Source organism: Notamacropus eugenii, chromosome 2 (assembly GCF_028372415.1).
Source record: "Notamacropus eugenii isolate mMacEug1 chromosome 2, mMacEug1.pri_v2, whole genome shotgun sequence".
NCBI classification, from domain to species: domain Eukaryota; kingdom Metazoa; phylum Chordata; class Mammalia; order Diprotodontia; family Macropodidae; genus Notamacropus; species Notamacropus eugenii.
Window position 1 is genome coordinate 28,115,388 of NC_092873.1, and position 20,827 is coordinate 28,136,214.

General features: G+C 53.0%; 2 protein-coding genes across 7 annotated transcripts; one reads left to right on the top strand and one right to left on the bottom strand.

Annotated features, from left to right (window-relative positions):
- The first annotated feature begins 2,349 nt into the window (after positions 1-2,349).
- Positions 2,350-4,699, top strand: LOC140524795 (interferon-induced transmembrane protein 5-like). Its single transcript, XM_072639584.1, has 2 exons — positions 2,350-2,987; positions 4,067-4,699. Exons 1-2 carry the CDS (start codon positions 2,799-2,801, stop codon positions 4,277-4,279), a joined length of 402 nt encoding a protein of 133 aa, XP_072495685.1. The 5' UTR covers positions 2,350-2,798; the 3' UTR covers positions 4,280-4,699.
- Positions 3,330-14,028, bottom strand: PGGHG (protein-glucosylgalactosylhydroxylysine glucosidase). Of its 6 annotated transcripts, none has more exons than XR_011973838.1 (16): positions 13,826-14,011; positions 13,322-13,579; positions 12,636-12,846; positions 12,115-12,544; positions 11,895-12,014; positions 10,726-10,857; positions 10,396-10,507; positions 10,231-10,303; positions 9,804-9,940; positions 8,375-8,508; positions 8,061-8,156; positions 7,648-7,745; positions 7,359-7,570; positions 7,022-7,089; positions 3,921-5,221; positions 3,330-3,831 (listed from the first exon to the last, which is right to left on the bottom strand). XR_011973838.1 is itself a non-coding variant. In XM_072639581.1 (15 exons), the coding sequence occupies exons 2-14, from the start codon at positions 13,569-13,571 to the stop codon at positions 7,034-7,036; spliced, it is 2,061 nt and encodes a 686-aa protein (XP_072495682.1). In that variant the 5' UTR covers positions 13,572-13,602; positions 13,826-14,012; the 3' UTR covers positions 6,300-6,523; positions 7,022-7,033. The 6 variants fall into 6 exon arrangements, 4 of the variants coding, with proteins under 4 accessions (XP_072495682.1, XP_072495683.1, XP_072495681.1 ...); XR_011973837.1 differs by having other exon boundaries at positions 3,921-6,194; XM_072639581.1 differs by lacking the exons at positions 3,330-3,831; positions 3,921-5,221 and adding an exon at positions 6,300-6,523 and having other exon boundaries at positions 13,322-13,602; positions 13,826-14,012.
- Positions 14,029-20,827: the final 6,799 nt, after the last annotated feature.

Here is a 20,827-nt window from a genome sequence, read left to right on the forward strand (position 1 = left end):
GGACATTGATTGGTAACAGACCAGATGGCCATGATCTTCCATTCTCTTAGTGATGTTGCAAGCCTAAAAACACATTCCTTAGTGGCCCCCTAGTGAGTTCTGGGTAAAACAGCTTTGCACTAAATGCAAAATTTGCATGTTTGTTTAAGAACTGACTGTTCCTTATTCTCCAGCCCTCCCTGACCACCTAATTAGCATACTTGGCTCACCATTCACTGACTTTTTTCTATAGAAGCTTTAGCCTCACCCTGTTAGGTTGCAACCCTAACCCTAAATTCTAACCCTAACTCTAACCCACCTTATAAGCATCACAATAAGCTTTTGTGATTTGACTAGAAAGAAGATGGATTGAGTCTGTGAATTCTTTCCAGATGACACTGAACCCTCTCCCATAGTTTTGGGATACCTTTGAACCTCATCGTCTTCCGTTCTGAAGGGGTCTTGTGGTGGTAGTAAGACCTGGGTCTCCCTGCTTTGCTCTCCGCCTCCCCTGAAGCCTGGACTCCTCTGCCCAAACTACAAGCTGCTGGGCAGAGGATCTCAGTCTGATCCTTTCATCTATGATGGCCAAGAATCTTAGCCTATGGGGCTGAAGGTGATTTGCCCAAGGTAAACCAGGGAGCTGGTAGCAGAGAGGGAAACCAAATCTGGGTCTCTGACTCCAAGGCTTTGTCTTTAGGTTGAGGAAAAGATGAGAGAAGCTTCATGAGAAGAGGGTCAAGCTGATCTGAGAAATTGGCGAAATGTTGCATGACCATCTAGTGGCCTTTTGAACTTCCGATTTAGTGATCCTAAAGGGAGGCTGGAAGCTGGGAACCCAGTGAGGGATGCAGAGGCTCAGACTGGTAGTCTGTGCTCAGAGCGCCACCTTGTGACCCAGTCTGAGACTGCCTGCTCACCCACCTGTTCTGTTGCCCTGCAAGGTCCTGGTTTCTTTCTGCTTGCACCAAGGTCACTTTGGCAGTTGTTAGAGAGAGGAGAGGTGCTTTATGTTTTGACATCCCATTCATTTCCAAATAGCCGCTTGTCTTCACTGAGCTTTCTTTTCTAACAGAGATAGAAAACAAAATGAAAAGCGTCCGGAGAACTCACTAGACACGCCTTAATCACAAAGTATATGCAACATATCCAATCCATTCACCCTGCCCTCTCCAGGGGATGTCAGCCAGAGGGAGGGTGGAGTCCCTTGGACCAAGCTGCAATAGCAACCTTTCATGACTCCCACGCTTCACCACAAGGGGCTTTGGGACTCCTTTTATTTTTAGGATATTTGGGGCATTTAGCAACTGCACCCTTACCAGTTTCTTTGGCTCTGAAACACGGCAGAATAATTAAGAGGAAAAGAAAAACCAGCCAATTAGAGGTTGCAAGTTGATAGGATCATAGACCTAGCTCCAGAAGTGCCCATTAATCACCTTACAAATCAGGAAACCGGGTCCAAAAGGGGAATGACAGGGTCAGGACAGACACAAGAACCAGGACTTGAACAGATCCTTATCCCACCTTTCCTGAGCCCTTCTGCTCCTAACTCTAGGTAACAGATGTTACCAGACTTGATCTTTCTGGTGGACTCTGGGCAGGGTTCTGCCAGTGAGCCGGTGTCTCATGAAGACCTTTCACTGGTGCCTTTAGCACCAGCCTAATCTTCTAGGACTTGGGAACACCCCACCCCCTCCTTTCACGAAGCAGACACTTTCTTCTGTCCCCTTTGGCCTCTTTGGAGGGAGAATGTCCAGGGGAAAGTGCTTCAGGGTCTCCAGCAGGGTATATGTCATTAGGCTAGTAGGAGGCAAGCTAACTTCTAAATAGCTGAAAATACTGGTGGGACTCACGGGCAAATCCAGGCCCTCTCTCAGCACTTATTTCTATCCTTCAGCTCCCTTTCAGCAGAGGGGAGCAGGGTGGAGCTGAATTAAGGACTGAATAAGGAATGACGTTTGAGGGGGATTAATGAACCTTTGTCCACCTCCTGCTGGTATGGGGAGAGACTGGGTCTCTAGCACAGGATTTGTGTCTTATTTTTCAGAAGAGCTGAGAAGTTGGGAGAAGGGTCCCCCAATCCTTCTTCAGGACATGTTGATTTTGAGGGAAAGATGGGAAGAGGAAGGCAGTGCTTGGGGGCCCAGTATTGGTCCTTCTATACATGAGAATGTCTTTCTGAAAGTTTCTTCCAAAGAATTTTCCTGTACCTATAAAAATCAAAGAGATGGGGGAAAGGGGGAAGGGAGGAAGGGAATGGGGGAGTGTAATTGGAGTGTGGGAGGGTGGTGTGTGTGGCTGAGCAGGAGAGCTCAAGCACTCCACTAGAGCTACAGAAACCCTGGAAGCCAACCACTCTTTAGGAGAGGTCCAGGTGGGGCAATGGTGTTGGCCTCAGTGTTCTGTGTGACACTGTATACGTCACCTAACTTCTCTGTTTGGCGGCCCTAGGAGTTGCTACTTGTCCTTGGTAGACTAGTTCTTCCCTGAGCTCTCGTCCCCATGCCAATGATTTCACATCAGCCCCAAAACCATCTTTCTGAGGACCTTGTGGTTTGGGAGTGGGGAGGGAAGGATCATCCTGGATCTGGGCTCTGGGCTTGCCGCCAGCCGGGTGTGTGGGAATAGGGATGGCTCTGGGCTGTGCCCCAGGGTTCCTACGCCCCCCACCCCCACCCTAGGCCCCAGGGCCAGTCTGTCATTTGCTGTTCTATATAGAGACCTATGCGGCGAGTCCGCAGCCTTATAAAGGGACAGGCCAGATCTTGCCCCGAAGTTGGACGGCCTGAGTTCCTAAGTGAGATACGGGACTCGAACCCATGGATACATCGTACCCTCGTGGGGAACATCTGCCCATGACAGCCCGTGACTCAGAGCCCAGCTCCGTCACCGTGATCCCCATGGGGGCCTCTCGCCCCCCGAGAGACCACTTGGTTTGGTCCGTCTTCAACACCCTCTACTTGAATCTCTGCTGCCTGGGCTTCCTGGCCCTGGCCTATTCCATCAAGGTAGGGGGATAGGGTGGGGATACGCCGAGGTCGGGGAGGGAGGAGGAGAGCAAAAAGGGACCAGATAGGCGGGTTCCACCTGACTACAGGACATGTGGCACTCGGGGGTGGGGGGGCACTATTCGACTAGGCTTCAGGAAGAGGAACCAGAGATATGAGGGGCGGGGCTGGACACTGATCCTAGAAGGAAATAGGGGAGGGGCGGGTCTGGGGTACTAGCTGGAGAACTCACGGAATGCTGTGTGTCCACTTGGGAACACCTGGGGGGACAACGAAAAGGCCAATTTCATTGGAAACGGTCAATGTGAGTGCCTGGCATACCAGAGGGAACCACACTGTGAGGAGATTTCTGTCAGTCCAAAAAGCGTTTATATGCCAGGCTGGATGCTTAAGCTAGAGGTAGATTGGGGGGGGGGGGGGGGGAGGGGGGTGGAATCACTCCCCCTTCCTCAGGGAGCTTCTGTTCTAATGGAGAAGATGAAGTGTAGTTTCTCAGAGACACACGAGCTCTGGCCCCAATGAGGGAAGGGAAGGGACGTCACCTCAGAGCTGGCAGTCACTTCAGGGCCAGGGGGGTGTCACCTTAGGCCCGGGGAGTCCATTTGATCTTAGAGCAGGACTTTGTCATGTTTTGTGCGTGTTGGGGACTCCTTAGGCCGAGAAAGTCTATGAACCTTTTTCTTCTCAGAATAGCGAGTTTAAATCAGTGAAGCTCAGTCCTTCCTAGGGTGCGCATTGAAACAGGCATTTTGGGGACGTGGCCCAAGTTGTATTGCTTGACTGTGCGCATTGGTTACAAGGGGTTCGCTCTCTCCTCTTCTCCTCCCCTCCCACCTTAAGGAGCCTGGAAGTGAGAGTCAGAGAAAAGATTTTTAAGTGGAAAAAAATATTAAACGAACTCCCTTCCCCCCACCCCCCTTCAACAATTCTTGCCTGGGAACAAAACTGGGTTTTCCAGAGCGCAGCGCGAGCGACTTAATGCATTTTCCTCGGGGGCGGAAGGCCAGGACCCTCCACAGGGGGAAAGTCTCCCGAGCTCAGGGCTACAAGGGGTGTTTCTTGATTTGTCCCTGCCCCAGGCCCGGGACCAAAAGGTGGCTGGGGATCTGGAAGCAGCGCAGCGATTTGGATCCAAGGCCAAATGCTACAACATCCTGGCGACGGTGTGGACACTGCTCCTGCCCCTGCTGCTCCTGGCCCTGGTGGTGACAGGAGCCCTGCACCTGTCCCGCCTGGCACAGGGCTCCATGAGCTACTTCAGCGTCAAGTTCAACGAGGTTGATGATGACTGACCCTGCGCCCAGCACCCCGGGCTCTCCCTCTTGCCGGGCCTCCCTGCTGGACACATCCACTCCCAAGGCCTCAAGATGCCCTCCTTCCTTTCCCCCCTTCCCCCATTCCTCTCTAAGTAGCCTCTGTGTTCAGGTCCCTGAGGACCCCTTCGCGGTTTCTTCCTGGACACAGGTCTCCCTCGAGTTCCACGCTGCCCCATCCCCACCCTCCAGCAGGGAGCCTGGGCGGGGGGGGGGGGGGGGGGGGGGGGGCAGTCTGAAACCAGTGTCCCCTGTCCTCCGTGCCCCCCGACCATTGTCTGCATGACTCAGATCGTGTGCCAGGCGATCACGAATCACCTCCCTGCGCTCCTATGAATGGCTCTGGATTCGGAGGCCTCTCGAGGGTGCTCGGGGGCCATTAAAGTGGGTGTGGGGGAATGCGTGTGTGCGCCTGATAGTGTTCTTGCCGGCTAGGCGGGATGAGGAGGAGGTGAGTGTGTGTATGTGTGTGGGTGTGCACTTGCAGAGGCGAGGAGGTGGGGTCGGAGCAGGTGCCCGAGTATGAGAGTACACTGGTCAGTCACAGAGAATCAGGGGCTGAGCCCAGTTAGAAGATAGGGGACCCGACCTAAATTAAAGACTAACCACCTGTCAGTTTAAGACATTGGAACCCCAGGTTTCTGTCGGCTCCAGCTGACCTCCAGCCCAGCCTAGCCTCCAGCCCCCAGCCTCCAATCCAGCCTCCAACTCAGGCTCCAGCCTCCAACCTCCAACCTCCAGCCTCCAGCCCCAAGCCTCCAGGCCCAGGCAGAACAGGTTTCGGGGTGGCCAGGGGAACGGTCCTTCCACTTTCACCCTTTTTTTGTGAGTCGCTGGGCCTGCCCACATTCAGCTCTCTGGGTGGGGTGAGGCCGGTGGCCCCTTCCTCCTCCTTTCCTCCAGCCATTTCTTCACACATCTCTGCAGGAGAGGACAAAGCCAGAACCCAGAATCGATTCTATCAGGTGTGTGTGTGCGTGTGTGTGTGTGTCTCAGTAGGAGCCTGAGACCCTCCTGGGGACCCTCCGTACAGCTTAATTACAGGGTGATGCCTCTCTCATTCCCCATTCTGTCCCAAATGCTGCCTGTGGGGAGGCTCAAAGCCACCACACCCAGGCAGATTGGGCTGGCTGTTGGAGTTGGCTCCAAGGAGCTGCCCACATGGGTGAGGCGCCGTGACCTCAGGCCATGGAATTGGTGCTCTGCAGCCTTTTCCCACAATTGAATAGATTCAGACTGTGCCCCCCCCTCCTCACTCCTGCCGTCCTCCTCCCTCCTGGCTCCCTCCCTGGTGGATCTTCCTCAGTTTCCTTTGCCAGCTTACTGCCCACACCGCTAACACTGACCCCCAAACTCAGTCTTCAGCTCCCTTCTCCTGTCTGGTTTGTCTGACTTTCTCCCTGGACAGGCTCATCCAATGGGAGGCCTCAGTCCTCAGCTCTTGGTAGGACTCTACCCCACCTTGGCAGCTTATTCACATTCGTCCTAGCCCCACCTCCACCCTTGTGATTGTGAGCTTCTTGAAGGCAGGAATCCAGATGAGATCATGTATGCAAAGCACTTAAGGCTGTAGCACACCTCCCTCCCCCCCCACCTGTGGCTCCTGAGAGCCAGCCATGGGGCCCTGCACATATTAGGTGCTGAATAAAAGGCTCACTCAAATGACAGGCCTCTGATCTCCCTCCTTCTTCCACACCAGTCTCTGATGTCTCCTCCATGCCCAGGGGCCCAAGGGGAGCCTGCACACTCCCAGCCAATCCAGGCCACAGGCTGATAGGGGTCTCCTCAGGCCTCAGAGAGGGTCAGTGGAGACAATGCCATCCAGCGCTTAGCTAGATGATGACCTTGAAGCAGCCAGACCCAAGGAGGGCTGGTGGAGGCAGGGATCCCAGTCCTGAGGGATCATGGAAAGGAGGAAACAGGGGAGACAGCAACTCTTTAGCTCCTGGAAGGGAGTCAAAGGCTTCTAAGGCAGGGGGAGGGATGAGGCTCATTTAACTCAATTCTCCTGTGAGTATTTATTAAGTTCCTGCTATGTGCAGGTCCCAGGGCTGGGGATGGACACAGAGAGTTGATGACAAGACTGAGAGAAGGTGAAAAAGAGGCTGTCTAGGTGCTGAGGGGGAAAAGCAGGTCACTGGGGGGAAGGAAGGGCCCTGAAGGACACAGCCGCTGAGACGGTGGGTCAAGGTGGGGGGTGGACATGTGGAAGCCATTCCATACCTACGGAACATGGAGTGAGGGTACAGAGGTGAAAACGGGGCACCCAGTGTGCTGGGATGGAGGTCTTGAATGCCACGGTCCAAAATTCAGGTTCCATTGTGTAGGCACTGGGGAGTTATGGAGGGTTGTGGCGGGGAGGGGAGTGAACTATACTTTAGGAAGGTGCCTCTAAGTCAGATGGATCTGGGAGGGAGAGGCTGGTGTCAGAGGCAAGTTACAGGAGGCAGTGGGCCTGACCACCACTGGGAATCAGGGGTGTGGAGAGAAGGCATAGGTGAGGGAGGTACCTTGGCAGTGGACTGATAGGGGGAGGGGGTAGGAGAGGACATGAGCAGAGTATGTTCTCCAGCTGCCAGCCAGGTGTGTGTGTGTGTGTGTGTGTGTGTGTGTGTGTGTGTGTGTGTGTGTGTGTGTGTGTGTGTGTGTGTGTGTGTGGCGGGGGTGGGGGTGATCTCTCTCTTCAAGATGCTCAGGGTCTAAAGGCTCAGGCAGGCTCACCTCCCTGCTTTCCTAGGAGAGTAGTCTCTGGATCCTCCCAGCGGTGATGGGGAAGGAGACCTTGTGTCCTGAGAAAAGACGGAGACCAGCACTGAGGAGGAAGCTGGGAATGGGGCTGCAGTGAAGGAGGACTGGGGGGAGATACCTCTGCCAAAGGATGGATGGGCCTGGGGGCCTCTCTGTGGGTATGTGCAAGGGGGAAGAGAGAAGGAGGCCTGGGATGAGAGGAGTCTGCGGCACCCGCCCGAGGCAGGGACCGTTTGCCTCTTTCTGTTTGCAAATGCTTGCTGACTAGATAGGGAACCAGAAAAAAGTTATTCAAAGACAGGAAACTTACCCAGAGGCAGGGGGAGCCGTTTCCCAGAAGTCTTCAACTCGACCTCCAGGGGAGAGGCCCCTCCCTGCCCTGAGGCTGTCACTCCAATTGTCACCATCTTCTCGGAGAATGAGAAACAGAGCTTGTTGCCCAGGTAAGAGACCCCGGTGATCCTCATGGACAGGACCTCGGCCGAACAGGTGGGGTCAAAGGTCAGGCCAGCCCTGGTGATCCTGAGAAAGTCCAGAGTGAGAGGCTGGCCTCTCTGCCTCCCAGCCTCCCTGACTCCCACATCCTCCCCTATGCACACCTGAACCCAGTGAATCCAAACAGGACTGCCTGGAGGAAGCCTCCCATTCCCGTCAGGAAATTCACCGTACCTGTGCCATCTGCGTTCTCTGTCCACACCTACAAGGACAACTTCCAGGGGACCATCCCCTCAAGCAAGAGAAAGGGGAGCTAATGCCCCTCACAGCCCTGACCTGGGGCCAGAGCCTGAGTGATTAGCACCCCGGGGCCAGTTTCAAAGTTCTGTGGAGGACTTTTCTCCCAATACCCTTCACAGGGAGTGAGAGCAGGAAGCACTTTGTCCACTGAACAAATGGAGAAGTTGAGGCTCAGAGGCGTCAGAGGTGCCTGAGGGCCCCTGGATCACAGCAGGGACTCAAGCCCAGTGTGTTCCTGACAAGTCCAGTGAAAGCAGGTTGGGGAGGGGGGGCTGACCTTAAAGGGTTCCGAGATGTTGGAGAAGCATTTCCTGAGTTGTTCATGGGCCTTCTGTATTTCCTTCAGCTCCATCCAGCCCACAGCAAACATGCTCTATAAGATAGGGATGTTTGGGGCCTTGATCTTAGGAGCCCCTCGCTAGTCCCACAAGGGAACCCCAAGCCCTAGAGGAAGTAGAAGGGAAGGAAACCATCTCTTCCCCATTCCATGGGTGGGGAGACTGAGGCTAGGTGGCCTGAAAAGCCCACCCTGAACCAGGGCAGTGGGCCTAGGAAGGGGCCTGGTGGAGCTGGGTATGCCATCCCCTTTACCCAGGACATCGCAGGGCCCTCAGAAGATGTCACAGCTTCGTAGATTTCCAGGTTTTTTCTCCGAACATCTGGGCTCAGGGGGTAGGGCACTGGGTAGCCCAGGAGGATCACATCAGCCTGCTTCACAATCTCTCCTGGGGCGAGAGTCGGGACATTCAGGAGAGAATGCATGATGGGTCATGGGGGGGCAGGACAGAAGGGAGAGAGAGAGAATTCACAACTCAAAATTATAAAAAATGAATGGTAAAAATCTTTTACTTATTGGGAAAAAGCAAAATTAATAAAAATATTTTAAAAAATAAATGTTCAATAAATGCATGTTGCATAACAATATGGTAAAGTGGGTATAGCTGGGTTCAAATGTGACCTCTGATTGGTGTTGTAACCCTGGGCAAGTAACTTCACTGCTACCTGCCTCAGTTTTTTCATCTGTAAAATGGGAGAGATAACAGCCTCTACCTTCCAGGATTGTTTTGTGAGAATTGAATGAGGTTGTGTCTATAAAGAGCTTTGTGTTGGCTTACCTCTCAGGAAGCCCTTCCTCTAGCTCAAGGAGCTAATCAGAGGTATTCCCAGAACCTAGTCTCCATCTCATCACACTGAGGAGATGCTCTTGAAAAGGGAGGCCAATGCCCTGGGGCTCCATAGACCTCTACCAGCCCTGTACCCTGAGCTCCCTCCCCAAGGAGGTCTGAGAGAGAAGAAAAGGATGCAGAGGTGCACACATAATGATAGCTGCTCCTTTGGGGTTGGCAAAGCACTGGAAATTGGAGTGGGAAAAGGCTGGACAAGCAATGGAGCCCATATGGGCTGGAAGGAATGCTGCAGAGGATGGCTTCCAAGCAATCTGGGAAGAGTTGGATGAACAGATGCAGAGGGAGGGGAGCAGAACCAGGACAACCACCTGTTAGTGCTGAAAGCTCAGAAAAACTTAAGGACTGTTATCACTGCAAATGGTCAGCCAGGATTCCAAAGGAGCAGAGAGGAAGCCTGGAGGGGGGGAGGACAAAACGAGGCACATGCTTGGGGGTGGGACGAAGGGAGCAGAGTGAAACCCATGATCGAGGGCACAGCCAAGGGGAGAATCTACTTTTTCTTGATCAGGGATATTTGTTATGAGACTTTTTTCCTTTTCTTTTTTTCTGGAGGGGGTAAAAGGAGTATGTATATACATGAACAAAATACGTGTGTATTTTCTTTTTATCAAAGATTTGTTTCATATATATATATAACATTTAGGGTTAGAATGTTTGATAAAAAGACGTGTGTTTCTATATAAATGTGTCTATATATACATACATGTATACATACATGTACATACATACATACACTAAGAATAAAACCACTATACTCACATGTATGTGTTTAAGAAAGAGATGGAAGCTGAGAAATGGATGGCTAATAGAGCCTGGCGCATGTGGCCACTCACCAAGCTCATAGCCATCAAACTCTGGGTGATAATTTTTCTCGGGATCAAAAGGAACCTTGATTTTTTCGGCAACCTTTGCCCACTGTTCAGGGACTGGCTGGCCCAGGTCTCTAGCCAGATCTACTGCAAAACAAAGGCTAGATGGGAGGCAAGGTGTGGGAGTGAGGAAGGTTAGGTCAAGAGAGTAACAGGTGTCTCTAAGGGCTTTATCCAGGAGGGGCCCTGGGGGGTGATGGTGGTGGCAAGGCTAAGGCAGCTCTTTGTCAAGGAAAGTAATAGGCCTGGGAGAGCAGGAGCCACTTAGGAGCTGAGGTTTGTGGGTAAAGGCCCAGGAAGTGGGGACTGAGTCCTTGGCAGAGGCTGTGGGCCCCCCCCCCCCTTCACACCTACCCACTTTCCTCAACACCTCTGCACAGAAGAATCTCACCTGGTCAGAGTGATGACATTGGTGTAGACAGAGTTATTGACACCTGAGTGGTACTCATCTGGGGGCATTACTTCTGGAGAAGGGCAGGATGAAATACAATCAGTCTTGGGGAGGAGGTCTGAAGAAGTCTGCATCTGAGGGGACACCTTCTCCCCAGATACTTGCCTCGGAGGTGGTAATTTTGCTCCTCAACACACCAGGTGACTCGGCTACACCAGAAATCAGCCACAGCCCTGACTACATCCCAGCCACCAGCCTCTTGGAACAGCTGCAGATCCTGGGCAGAGGAGGGCACTGCTCCCATTCCTGAAGGCCTCTTTCTAGGCTCCTCACCCCCAGCTCCAGCAAGGCCTGTACCCACACCCTAAGCCTACTTCTGGGCACACAGGTACCTGGCCCCATGACCCTCAAGCCAAACTTCATCTTGTTGGGTCCTGTCCCTTTGGGGGCCTGGGACAGGGTCCCAGAAAGGGATCTGTTGGCCCTGGGAGGTACCTGGGTGGCCTGGTAGTAGAGCTGAAAGGCCAGCATCACTGCCCCATTGACATGGATCTCTTGGGTCCCATAAATCTCTTCAGGGCAGACCTCCCTGCCAGAAGTAGCACTTTCCCAGGCAAACTTGGCACCCTGAGTGGGGGACAGAGAGAGAGGAGAGCCTGAGGACAGAGGCCAAACCCTTCAAAAGGCAAGTAGGGTGAAGCCAAGGGCACTGTGGCCACAGGCCTGGTTCCCACTGTGCTCCCGACTCCCTTGGGCCTCAGTTTTTTCATCTGTAAAATGAGAGTTACATTGAATTGCCTTCTCACCTGTGATGAAGATGAAGCCCCGGCAGCCTGTACAATCCCGGAGGGTGTGTGTGTGTGTCTGTGTGTGTGTGTGTGTGTGTGTGTCTGTGTGTGTGTGTGTGTGTCTGTGTGTGTGTGTGTGTGTCTGTGTGTGTGTGTGTGTCTGTGTGTGTGTGTGTGTGTCTGTGTGTGTGTGTGTGTCTGTGTGTGTGTGTGTGTGTGTGTCTGTGTGTGTGTGTGTGTGTGTCTGTGTGTGTGTGTGTGTGTGTGTGTCTCTGTCTGTGTGTGTGTCTGTGTGTCTGTGTGTGTGTGTCCCTCACAGGTACAAATAAGTAAGTACAAGGAACCTACGGAGGCTGAGGACACTGACAGCTAGGGGCACAGCATGAAAGGCAGCCAAGACTTTGAAGACACTTGTCTGAGCACATGCCAGGCATTGGATACAGTCTGGGCAAAAGCATGGAGGCAAGAGATACAATACTGAGGTCCAGAGGCAACCTGTGGTCCTGTGGAGCTGAGGGGTAGTGGGACAGATGGGAACAAACAGGGTGGGAAAAGGCTGGAAGCAGATTGTGAAGGTGAGGAAACAGACTGGAAAGGTCACACAGGATTAAGTGGCAGAGTCACCTGGGTCTCCCTGGTGATGCCTCTGGCTGGGGCTGTTCCACTAGAGGCCAGGGACCCCTGAGCAGCCAGGATTCCCAAGGGCTCTCTCCTGCTTGAGCCCCCCCTCCATCTTCTCGTGACCTGATTATCAAAGGTCACTCACTTGACTCTGAGAAGAAGAGGGAGGCAAGGAGGGCCCCAACTTGAGGGGAGGTCTGGCATTTAGAATAAGGAGGCAAAGCCTCCTGGGAGGGGCAAGCCCTGGACCCCCACCTGGAAGCCCAGCTCCTTGGAGTTGAGCAAGGCCCCGCCCAGCGTCCGGACTCGATACTCCAGGATGCTCCTGGCAGCTTCTGGGTCCAGTAGCAGGATGCTGGGAAACATCCAGAAGTCCTAGGGCAGAGAAAGGGGAGGCCTGTGGAGTCCAGGTTGGGAAGGTAGCAGAGCCCAGACTGGGAATACGGGGCAGGGCAGGGTGACGCTAGGTCCTCACCTGGTCCCAGAAGACATGGCCCCAATAACATTCTCCCTGGCGCCCATTGGAAAGGCCTCCGGGGCTGAGCCCATGGAAAGGCTCTGGGTGTCCGGCAGGGGGGAGGGCACTTAGTGTGTAATACAGACACCCCCGAAGAGCCTGGCGGAGGGGAAAAGGCCCCACCAGGTCCAGGCCACAGGCCTCCCAGAGTGTCCCCCAGGCATCCACGTGGCTGCTGTACAAGGCACCTGCCCTCTGCAGGGAGGAGGCCTCCAGGAACTGGCCCTTGGCCTCCTCCTGACTGCCTCCCACCACTGTGAGGAAGTCCCACGTCTGCTCCTCTTCCTCCAACAGTGTCAGTGACAGAGGAACTGGGGTCCAGAACATATGCACCTCCGGCTGGGGTCCCCCGGGCTCCTCCGGGACCAGTGTGTGGCCATATAAGTACCTAAGCGGGTAAAGCATGGGGCTCCTGGAGTTGAGCCCCCAGCCCCACTTGCTGACCCTGTAACCCTCCTGGCCCCCCTCTGCAGCCTCACCGAGCGCCTCGGAAGTCTGGGCCTTGCTGCAAGGCCAGATCGTCACTGTGGGGGGTGAAGTCAGCCTGAAGCTGCAAGGTGATTGGCTGGCCAGTGGAGCCCAAGCGGGCGATGCACACACTGGAGACCAGCAGGTGGGTGAGGACTCGGTGGGCATAGATTCTGTGGGAAGCCAAGAAGTCAGGGCCTCGGAGGGTGTGGAGAAAAGTACCTGAGGAAGAAAGAGATGAGCTGGGAATGTGGGTGGAGAGGCCCAAGGGTGGGGGACCTTTCTCATTCACATTAAATGGATGGGGTCCCCTCAAAGGTCTGTGCTGGTGGGAGGCTGCCCAGGCAATGAATGGCCCCGGGGAGAGGGAGGCAAGGCCGGGATAGTGTAACTTTGTGACCTCTGGGCCTGCTATAGTTCCTTCTTCAGGAGGACTCGGGCTCACCCCATTCAGGGGACCAGGGGAAAGAAGAACCCAGACAGGCATCATAGGCCCAGAGTGTGAAGGCCAACCCTCTGCTTTTACAGATGAGTAAACTGAGGCAGGCAGAGGCAAGGTGACCTGTTCAGGTGACAACCAGTCAGTGTCTGGGGTGGGGGCCAATGTCCTGGGTTCTGGGGAGGGGAGACAGAGAGGCCAAGGAGTGGTGAGGGAGCCCCCTGCCAGGCACCTGATGAGTAGGGGGAGGCCCCCTACCTGTCTTGGTGTCCAGAGCAAAGGTCTCTTCTATGGATGCCCTTTGGCAGGCTGGCACCACCAGGTGGACATTGAGAGGACTTGGAAGGTCTGCCCTGTGTGTGTCCCCTCTGGCTCCATTGTACACGCCACTGACATGCAGAATGCGATGGTACACTTGTGTGCCCAGGTACGAATTAGTCACCGTGGCCAGGAAGCGGGGGTCTTTGGGTAGAGAGTGGGTGGTGAACACGGTCGGGTCATCCTCCATCTCAGGGCCTGGCGGCAAGAGGGAAGAAGGCCTGGAAGACTCGGGGCCTGCCTAGGCTCCTGGCTGCCCCCATCTTGGGAAGGGTCTCCCACCCCCACCCCTGCCCCTCTCAAGGTCAGTGTTCAGTTCCAGGGCTCCCAAGCGGAGGGAGTGGGGAGCCATCCTCCCCTGCCTCAGGAGGACGTTCTATTTCCGGGGGTGAGGGGGACAGGGAGGGGGGCAGGGCAGAGGGTGCTCACGATCCCCTGGGTTACCTGGCTTCAGCTGGGCAGTCTCAGCTGGGGCACCTTCTTGGGCGTCAGGCCTGCTAAGGGACAGGACCAGTGCGGGTCGGGGTGGGGATGATCCTGCCTTCTTTAGGAAGCCTGCAGAGGCACAGGCCCCTCCCCCCACATCCTCCACGTCATGGGGCAGGAAACTGGCCACAAGTTAGTGAACTGTAGCAACTTGTGGGAGCCTTTCCGGCCCGGTGGGCCCATTTGCTCCCCAGTGCCCATGTCCCCAGGCACGGGGAAGGAGCCCAAGAATGGAAACCCCACCGGGGGATGGGGCAGGATAAGTTGGCCCCTCCTGCTGCTCTGAGGAATCCAGGCTCCTGCCCTTCTCATCATTGCCCCCCTTCCTCCCAGCAGATTCGGGCTGACGGGTCCCTGGGGAAGTCCCTCTGAGGCTGAGGTGGGGGTAGGGGGAATGCTGATCCCTGCTTAGGCGGTGTGGGGTGAAGGGGTCGGGGGGAGGGAGGCTATCTCAAGATTATAGTATCTCCCTCTAAGCAGGAAGCAACCCCCCAAGTCTCCAGTTAAATCTCAGTTGTCAATGTCAGTGTCAGCTTTGTTAAAGCCCTTACTGTGGGCCAGGGGCTGCACCAGCCTGTGCCAATTTGAACAACCTGTTCAAAATCATGGAGGTGGGAAATGGAGCAGGAAGCCCAGTGTGCCTCGACTGTGCCCTTCCTGAGGAGGAGGCATGTCTAATGAGAGTTGGAAAGGTTAAAGTGGAAGCCAAGTCCAAACAGAGGCGTTGGCTTTTGATCCTAGAGCCACAGGAGCAGCTTATTATCCTAGAACCTAGAGTCATTTATTATCCTAGAGCCTTAAGATCCTAGAGCCATAGGGAGCCGCTTATTAACCAGGACTGTGAGTTTAGCAGATCTGCACTTTTTTCCTTAAAAAAAAAAAATTCTGAATTTAACAAACATTCAATAAAAGGGGCATTTTGAAAAAAATGGGAACTCCAGTGTGTACAACCCCCTCTCCTTTTTAAATACAGGTGCCATCCAGCATGTAACTTTCAAAGCTTTCTTGTTGGTCTGGTCTGCTTCTATACCCCTTAACGCAGGCACTCAAGTTCACATGCAACTTTCAGACACTTCTGATTCGGGATCTGAGTTTTCCTGTCAAGTGGGGATAATGGTGGTAGGAGACGGTAGCTGTGAGATCCTTAAGTGTTTGGCTTTAGTAGGTGCTATATGAAGGTTTATTCCCCTCTGTCCCTTTTTTTATACTCAGGCATTAATTGATCTCCTAGACAAACACCTGAAAACTCTTGTTGGAGAGATAAAAGACTTGTAGACTCTAATCCCAGCCTGACCTGGTAAATAGAATGTTCTCACTTGGTTTAAGGCTTTCCTAGGTTCAGTGGAGATGTTCTTACCTCTTTATGGAAGGTACTTAGTGTAGGGTCTTGACTTCCCACACTCCTGGATTAATCAGTTAACAAGTCTTTATTAAGCACCTACTGTGTATGGAGGGGCAGCTACGTGGTGCAGTGTATAGAGCACCAGTGAAGGAGTGAGGAGGACCTGAGTTCAAATCTCACCTCAGACACTTGACACTCACTAGCTGTGTGACCTTGGGCAAGTCACTTAAGCCCAACTGCCTCATCCTGGGTCATCTCCAGTCATCCTCATGAATATGTGGTAACTGGATTCAGATGGTTCTGGAGGAGAAGCGAGGCTGGTGACCTGCACAGCCCTCCCTCACTCAAAACAAAGTCAAGTGCAAGTCATGTCATCATTTCTCTGATGGCATGGTCTTCTTCAGCAAAGTGTGTATGGACTAGAGGACCAGCACTTCTTGTGTGAGAGAGCTGCCCATTCACCTTTGCTGTCCACCTTCTCATCACTCTCCCCTGTGGTTCCAAGAAGCTGTGGCATTTGCAATGGCCACCCCAACTCTCTCTGCACCCAAATGATCTCTGAAGATGGCCAAACCAGGTTGAGAGTAACTGAGAGGCCTCAAACCTGTTGGTAAGTTAGGGGATATCTACCCCAAACAGGTGAAGACCTCCAACTCTAACCCCAGAGAACAATTTGCTCCAATAGCCATGAAGGCACCCGAAGCAGGTGCTGTGGATCATCCAGAGCTTGATCAGACTTAGAAGACACTAAGACCATCCACTGTATCCCAGACCATCACCAGTCGCCCTGACGTTTATCCTTAGATGGCTCAGGAAGAGAGAGTTTGGTTCTGTTTCACTTCAGTCCAATTCCCTCAGGAGTCAAGACATCAGCTGTGATGCCACTGGTCCTCTTGGAAGAGGCTGCCCCCCCCACCATGTACCAGGCACTGTGCTAAAGACACAAAGAACTGTCCAAGGAGTTCACATTCTGAAGGAGGATACAACTTGGAACAATGTACAGGAAGAAAGTGGGAGGAATCTTGGCAGCCCCACTCTCACACTCATTTATTAAAATTCACTCCCCCCCCCCCCCCCCCCCCCCCCCCCCCCCCCCCCCCCCCCCGCTCTGAAAAGTAAGAGCAAGGGGGCAGAGATGTCCCAGAGGACACTGGGTAGGGGAAGGTCAGGGGACATAATCAGCACTTGCCTTACCGGTCTCCTGAAGTCAATGGCAAAAAGGCAGGAACCCAGAAGAAAGAGGGGCCAGTCAGTAGGACCAATGAGCTCAGGTCAGGTTGTGGTGCTAATGCTGAGGGCATGAGGCCTCTGTTACCCCCATTCCCACCCCTCCCACCACCCCCCAGGAGGCTTTCCTTAGTCTTTTCCTAGAGTCTCAGTTGGTCTCTGGCACCTTGGTCACTTCCTGAGGCCTCAGTCACTCCCCTAGGGCTCTGGTCATCCCTCCTAGGTGTTTGATCATGCCCTGGGACCTCTACCACTCCCCACAGGCCCTGGTCATCCCAAGGCCTTGGCCACTCCCCTAGGGTTGAGTGTGTAGTGAAAAGGTGATCAGAGAAGGGAGTCTGAAGGAAGACAGAGGTCAAGCACAGGAGGAGTCAGGTGGGTGAGTAATGGGGAGGGGGTCTGAGAAGTGGAGAAAGCCAGAGGCTCTGAAGCCAGGAGGCTTCTGAGGTTCCTGCCACTCACGAACCAGATTCTGCTTCTCTCAAGAATGATAGGTCCCCTTGCACCAGGGAGCTCTTGAATGAGAGAGCAAAAATTAGGAGTTGGGAGTCTTTGAAGCCAGCTGACTGTCAGGGAGCCTCACAGTACACAGCACACTAGAGGGCCTGGAGACTCAAATACCTAAATACAAATTTGACTGCCTCTGTTTCTTCATCTGTAAGATGGAGACGATAAAAGTACCTCCCTCCCAGGGTTGTAGTGAGGATCAAATGAGCTACTTGCAAAGTGCTTAGCACAGTGCCAAGTAGGCACTATGTAAATGTTGGCGGTTATTATTGTCCAGACTAAGTTGAGAGGGAGGTCAAGAGTTAGAGACACCTTGTTGATTCTGTGGAGTGACAGTCAAAAAACATTGATTAAGCACTTACTGTGTGCTAAGCACTGGCTAAGCACCAGGGATGCAAAAAGAGGCAAAAGATTGGTCCTCCCCTCAATAGGGAGACAGCAGGGGCAGAAATATGTACAAACAAGCTCTCGACAGGACAAATACGAAATGATTAACGGGGAAGTCACTGGAAATAAGGGGAACGGGGAAAAGCTTCCTGAAGAAGGTGGAATTTAAGTTGGGACTTAAAGTCAAGGAGGTCATTAGTCTGAGCAGAGAAGGAGAGCATTCCAGGCATGGAGGATGGCCAGGTCTTGTTCTTGCTGACAGCTAGGTCAGTGTCACTGAATCAAAGACTAGGTGTTGGGGAGGAAGGTGTAAGAAGACTGGAAAGGTAGGAAGGGGCCAGGTGGTGAAGCGCTTTGGATGCCAAGCAGAACATTTTGTAATAGCTCCTGGAGGCAATAGGGAGCCGCTGAAGGTTATTGAGTAGGGAGAATTACATGATCTGACCTGCATTTTAGAAAGACCATTTGAAAACTACTTAGAGGATAGACTAGATTTGAGGCAGGTGGAGTGCCTCCCTCTGTCAGCAGGATATTATAACAGTCCAAGTGTGAAGTGATGAGCATCTGCACCAGGGTGGGGGCAGTCTCAGAGGAGAAAAGGGGGAGTATTTAAAGAGATGCCATAGAGGTGAAAGGACCAGAGATACTGCAGAGGCGAAATGACAGGCCTTGGCACCACATTGGATTTGGAGGGTGAGAGAGAAGAGTCCAGGATGACTCCTAGGTTGGGAGCCTATGGGGTTGTAACCTACAATAATAGGGAATAATAGGAGGGTTTAGACCCAGGCCTTTCCCCAGAGGAAAGATAATGGGTTTCATTTTGTATATTGGGTATATACAACCTGTTGCAGATGAGAGATCGGAGGTTGGAAAGGCAGATTTTAAAATCATTAGCACAAAGATATTCAATCTGTGTGAGCTGATGAGGTCACCCGGTGAATTAAAATAGAGACAGAAGTGCAGATGGCCCAGGACAGAACCCTGGGGGACACCAGCGGTTAGAGGGCAGGAAATGGTGGATACAGCAAAGGAGACTGAGGAGGAGCCCGCAGAGGGAGGAGAGCCAGGAGGAGGGAAGGGATGTCCTAAAAACCCGAAATCAAGAAGATCTGAGTTCAAATCTTGCCCTGACACCTGCAAGCTGGATGACACTAGGCAAGTCATCAGCAAATTCTCTCAGTCCCCTCCCCTTTCTGTACAGCTTGGGTAATAATATTATTATTATTAATTAATAATTATTATTAATTAATTTTAATACCTTGGAGGTTTATTGTGAGGATCATGTGAGATAACATCAGTAGACTGTTTTGCAAATTGTGCTGTGTAAATGCTATCTCTCGTTAGTATCGCTATTAATAGCGTTTCTCCATCTGTCTATCTCCAGGAAACATGGAGCAATGGAAGCCAAGGCCAGGGCTAGCCCCTGAACCCAGGTGTCTTAATGACTAGTTCTGGAAGTCTACAGATACGGTTATATTGCCCCTCCCACCCCAGTCTTCTTTGACCCAAGCTAAACATCCCTATTCCCTTCACATGACCTGGACTGCAGAATATTGTGGAAACAATTGGCACCGAGGCACCTGAGGACCTGTTTCTGTCATGGCCTCAGTGAGCCAGAAGTCACAGAAGGTCCAAACTGGGAACATCACTGAGACCACACTCTGTACATTTGGGGAAACTGAGGCCCGAGACGGGGGAAGTGGCTTAAGGTCACAAGGGGCTCCCAGGCCAGTCCTGCTAATGGGAAGGAAACAATAAGTGCTCTAAGAGAGATCTGTGGGTTGGCACACCTGTCAGGGTCCCAGAAACCTTAGCTCACAGGGGACCGTCCTGCCTTTAGACTGAACTTATGACTCCCATTCTGGACACTAGGTGGTGCCAAGTGCTCACAAGTGTGTGTTCTGGATGTGTGAGGATGAACTGTCCCAAAGTTTCCTTCAGGGAAACATGGCTGAGGATGGACGGAGGAGAAAGAGGAGAAAGGAGGGGAAGAGAGGAAGGAGGAGAAGGAAGGAGAGGAGGAGGACAAAGACGGGTGGTTAGACAAACCAGGACCCAAGTGCTGGAGGTGAAGTTTCCTGGTGTCCTTGATGATCACACCACCTGGTTCGAGATGATCCAAACTCAGTAGCCAAACCCTAGGGATGAGGAGATTAGATTAACCAATTTCACCTCCCCAAGGACACTGGCATAAATGAATGCCCCTGCCAAGCTCCCACTCTCTTCTTGCAGCCTGGCCCAGAGAAGGGTGGGAGATGGGGTGTGGAAAAGGCTGCCTAGACTTGCAATCCAAGACTGAGGGAGGGCACAGTCCCACTGTCCTCTGCTCTGACTCAGCCTCAGGTCACTCCCACTATGCACTCCCACTTTGCTCCTCCTCACCTGCTGCTGAACAAAGCTGGAAGTAATGTCCTGACTGGGTCCGTTAACAGCCCTGGGCTCTTACTGCTGCCAGGCAATCCTGCTGGACTTTCTTCATCACTCCCTCTTCCAGCCTCCACAGAGGCTCTTCCAAACTTCTCATCCCTCCTCCAACCTCCCACAGCTCCCCTTCCCCCTTCCTCTTATACTTTATTTTACTGAAAGAACACATGAGACAATTAGCCAGGAGCGCCCTGTCTCCCCTGAAGAGGTCCTGGTCTCCTTGCCAAACCCAAACCCATTTCTCCCAGAAGTTGTACCCTCTGTCAGCCCCCTTCCTACTGGCTGCTTCCTTACTGCCTACCAGCACACCCCTGCCTCGGACTCCCTTCCATCCCGGCAGCTGTCATCCCACTTCCCTCCTCCCTTCTGCTATCAGACTCCTCAGAAGTCCGTGCCCTTGACACCTCCTATTCCTTCCTTCTCTTTGCTTGGCTCTACAGTCTGACTTTTGACAATGCCATCCAAACTGCTCCCTCCAGAGTGACCATAGACCTCTTAATGGCCAAATCCACCGACCTTTTCTCAGTCCTCTTTCTTCTTGGCCTCTGTGGCCTTGGACACTGGTGTTCACCCTCTTCTCTAGGTTTTTGGGGAACAACCCACCTACTCTCCCGGCTCTCTTCCTCCCTCTCTGACCACTCCTCCACTGTCTTCTCGGCTGGCTCCTCCTCCAGGCCATGCCCTCTGCCGTGGGTGTCCTTCAGGACTCCATCCTGGGCCCTCTGCTCCGGTCCCTTTACACCTTTTCACTTGGGGATCTCATTAGCTCCCATGGATTTTGTGACCATCTCTATAATGATGACTCAAATCTTCTTGCCTCAGTCTCTTGCCAACCCCATCTCACATCTGTCTTTCAGACACATTGAACTGGATGTCTAGTAGACTTCTGAAACTTAAATTGTCCCTAACTCAATTCACTATCCTTCCCTCCAAAGCCTTTCCAAGCTTACCAGCTCTCAGTCACCCATACTCCACTGAACCTAGAAGTTAGGGGTGGCTAGGCAAAGTGCATATAGTACCAGCCCTGGAGTTAGGAGGATCTGAGTTCAAATATGGATAACCCTGAACAAGAC

Bases quoted from the DNA above. Each gene is read 5' to 3' on its own strand.
- LOC140524795 (XM_072639584.1), top strand. From the start codon at position 2,799: ATGGATACATCGTACCCTCGTGGGGAACATCTGCCCATGACAGCCCGT. The intron at 2,988-4,066 runs GTAGGGGGATAG...TCCCTGCCCCAG, and splicing joins CCCTGGCCTATTCCATCAAG to GCCCGGGACCAAAAGGTGGC.
- PGGHG (XM_072639581.1), bottom strand. From the start codon at position 13,571: ATGGAGGATGACCCGACCGTGTTCACCACCCACTCTCTACCCAAAGAC. The intron at 12,015-12,114 runs GTGAGGACCTAG...TCTCTGCCCTAG, and splicing joins GCCATGTCTTCTGGGACCAG to GACTTCTGGATGTTTCCCAG. The intron at 8,509-9,803 runs GTGAGTGGCCAC...CTCTCGCCCCAG, and splicing joins GTTTGATGGCTATGAGCTTG to GAGAGATTGTGAAGCAGGCT.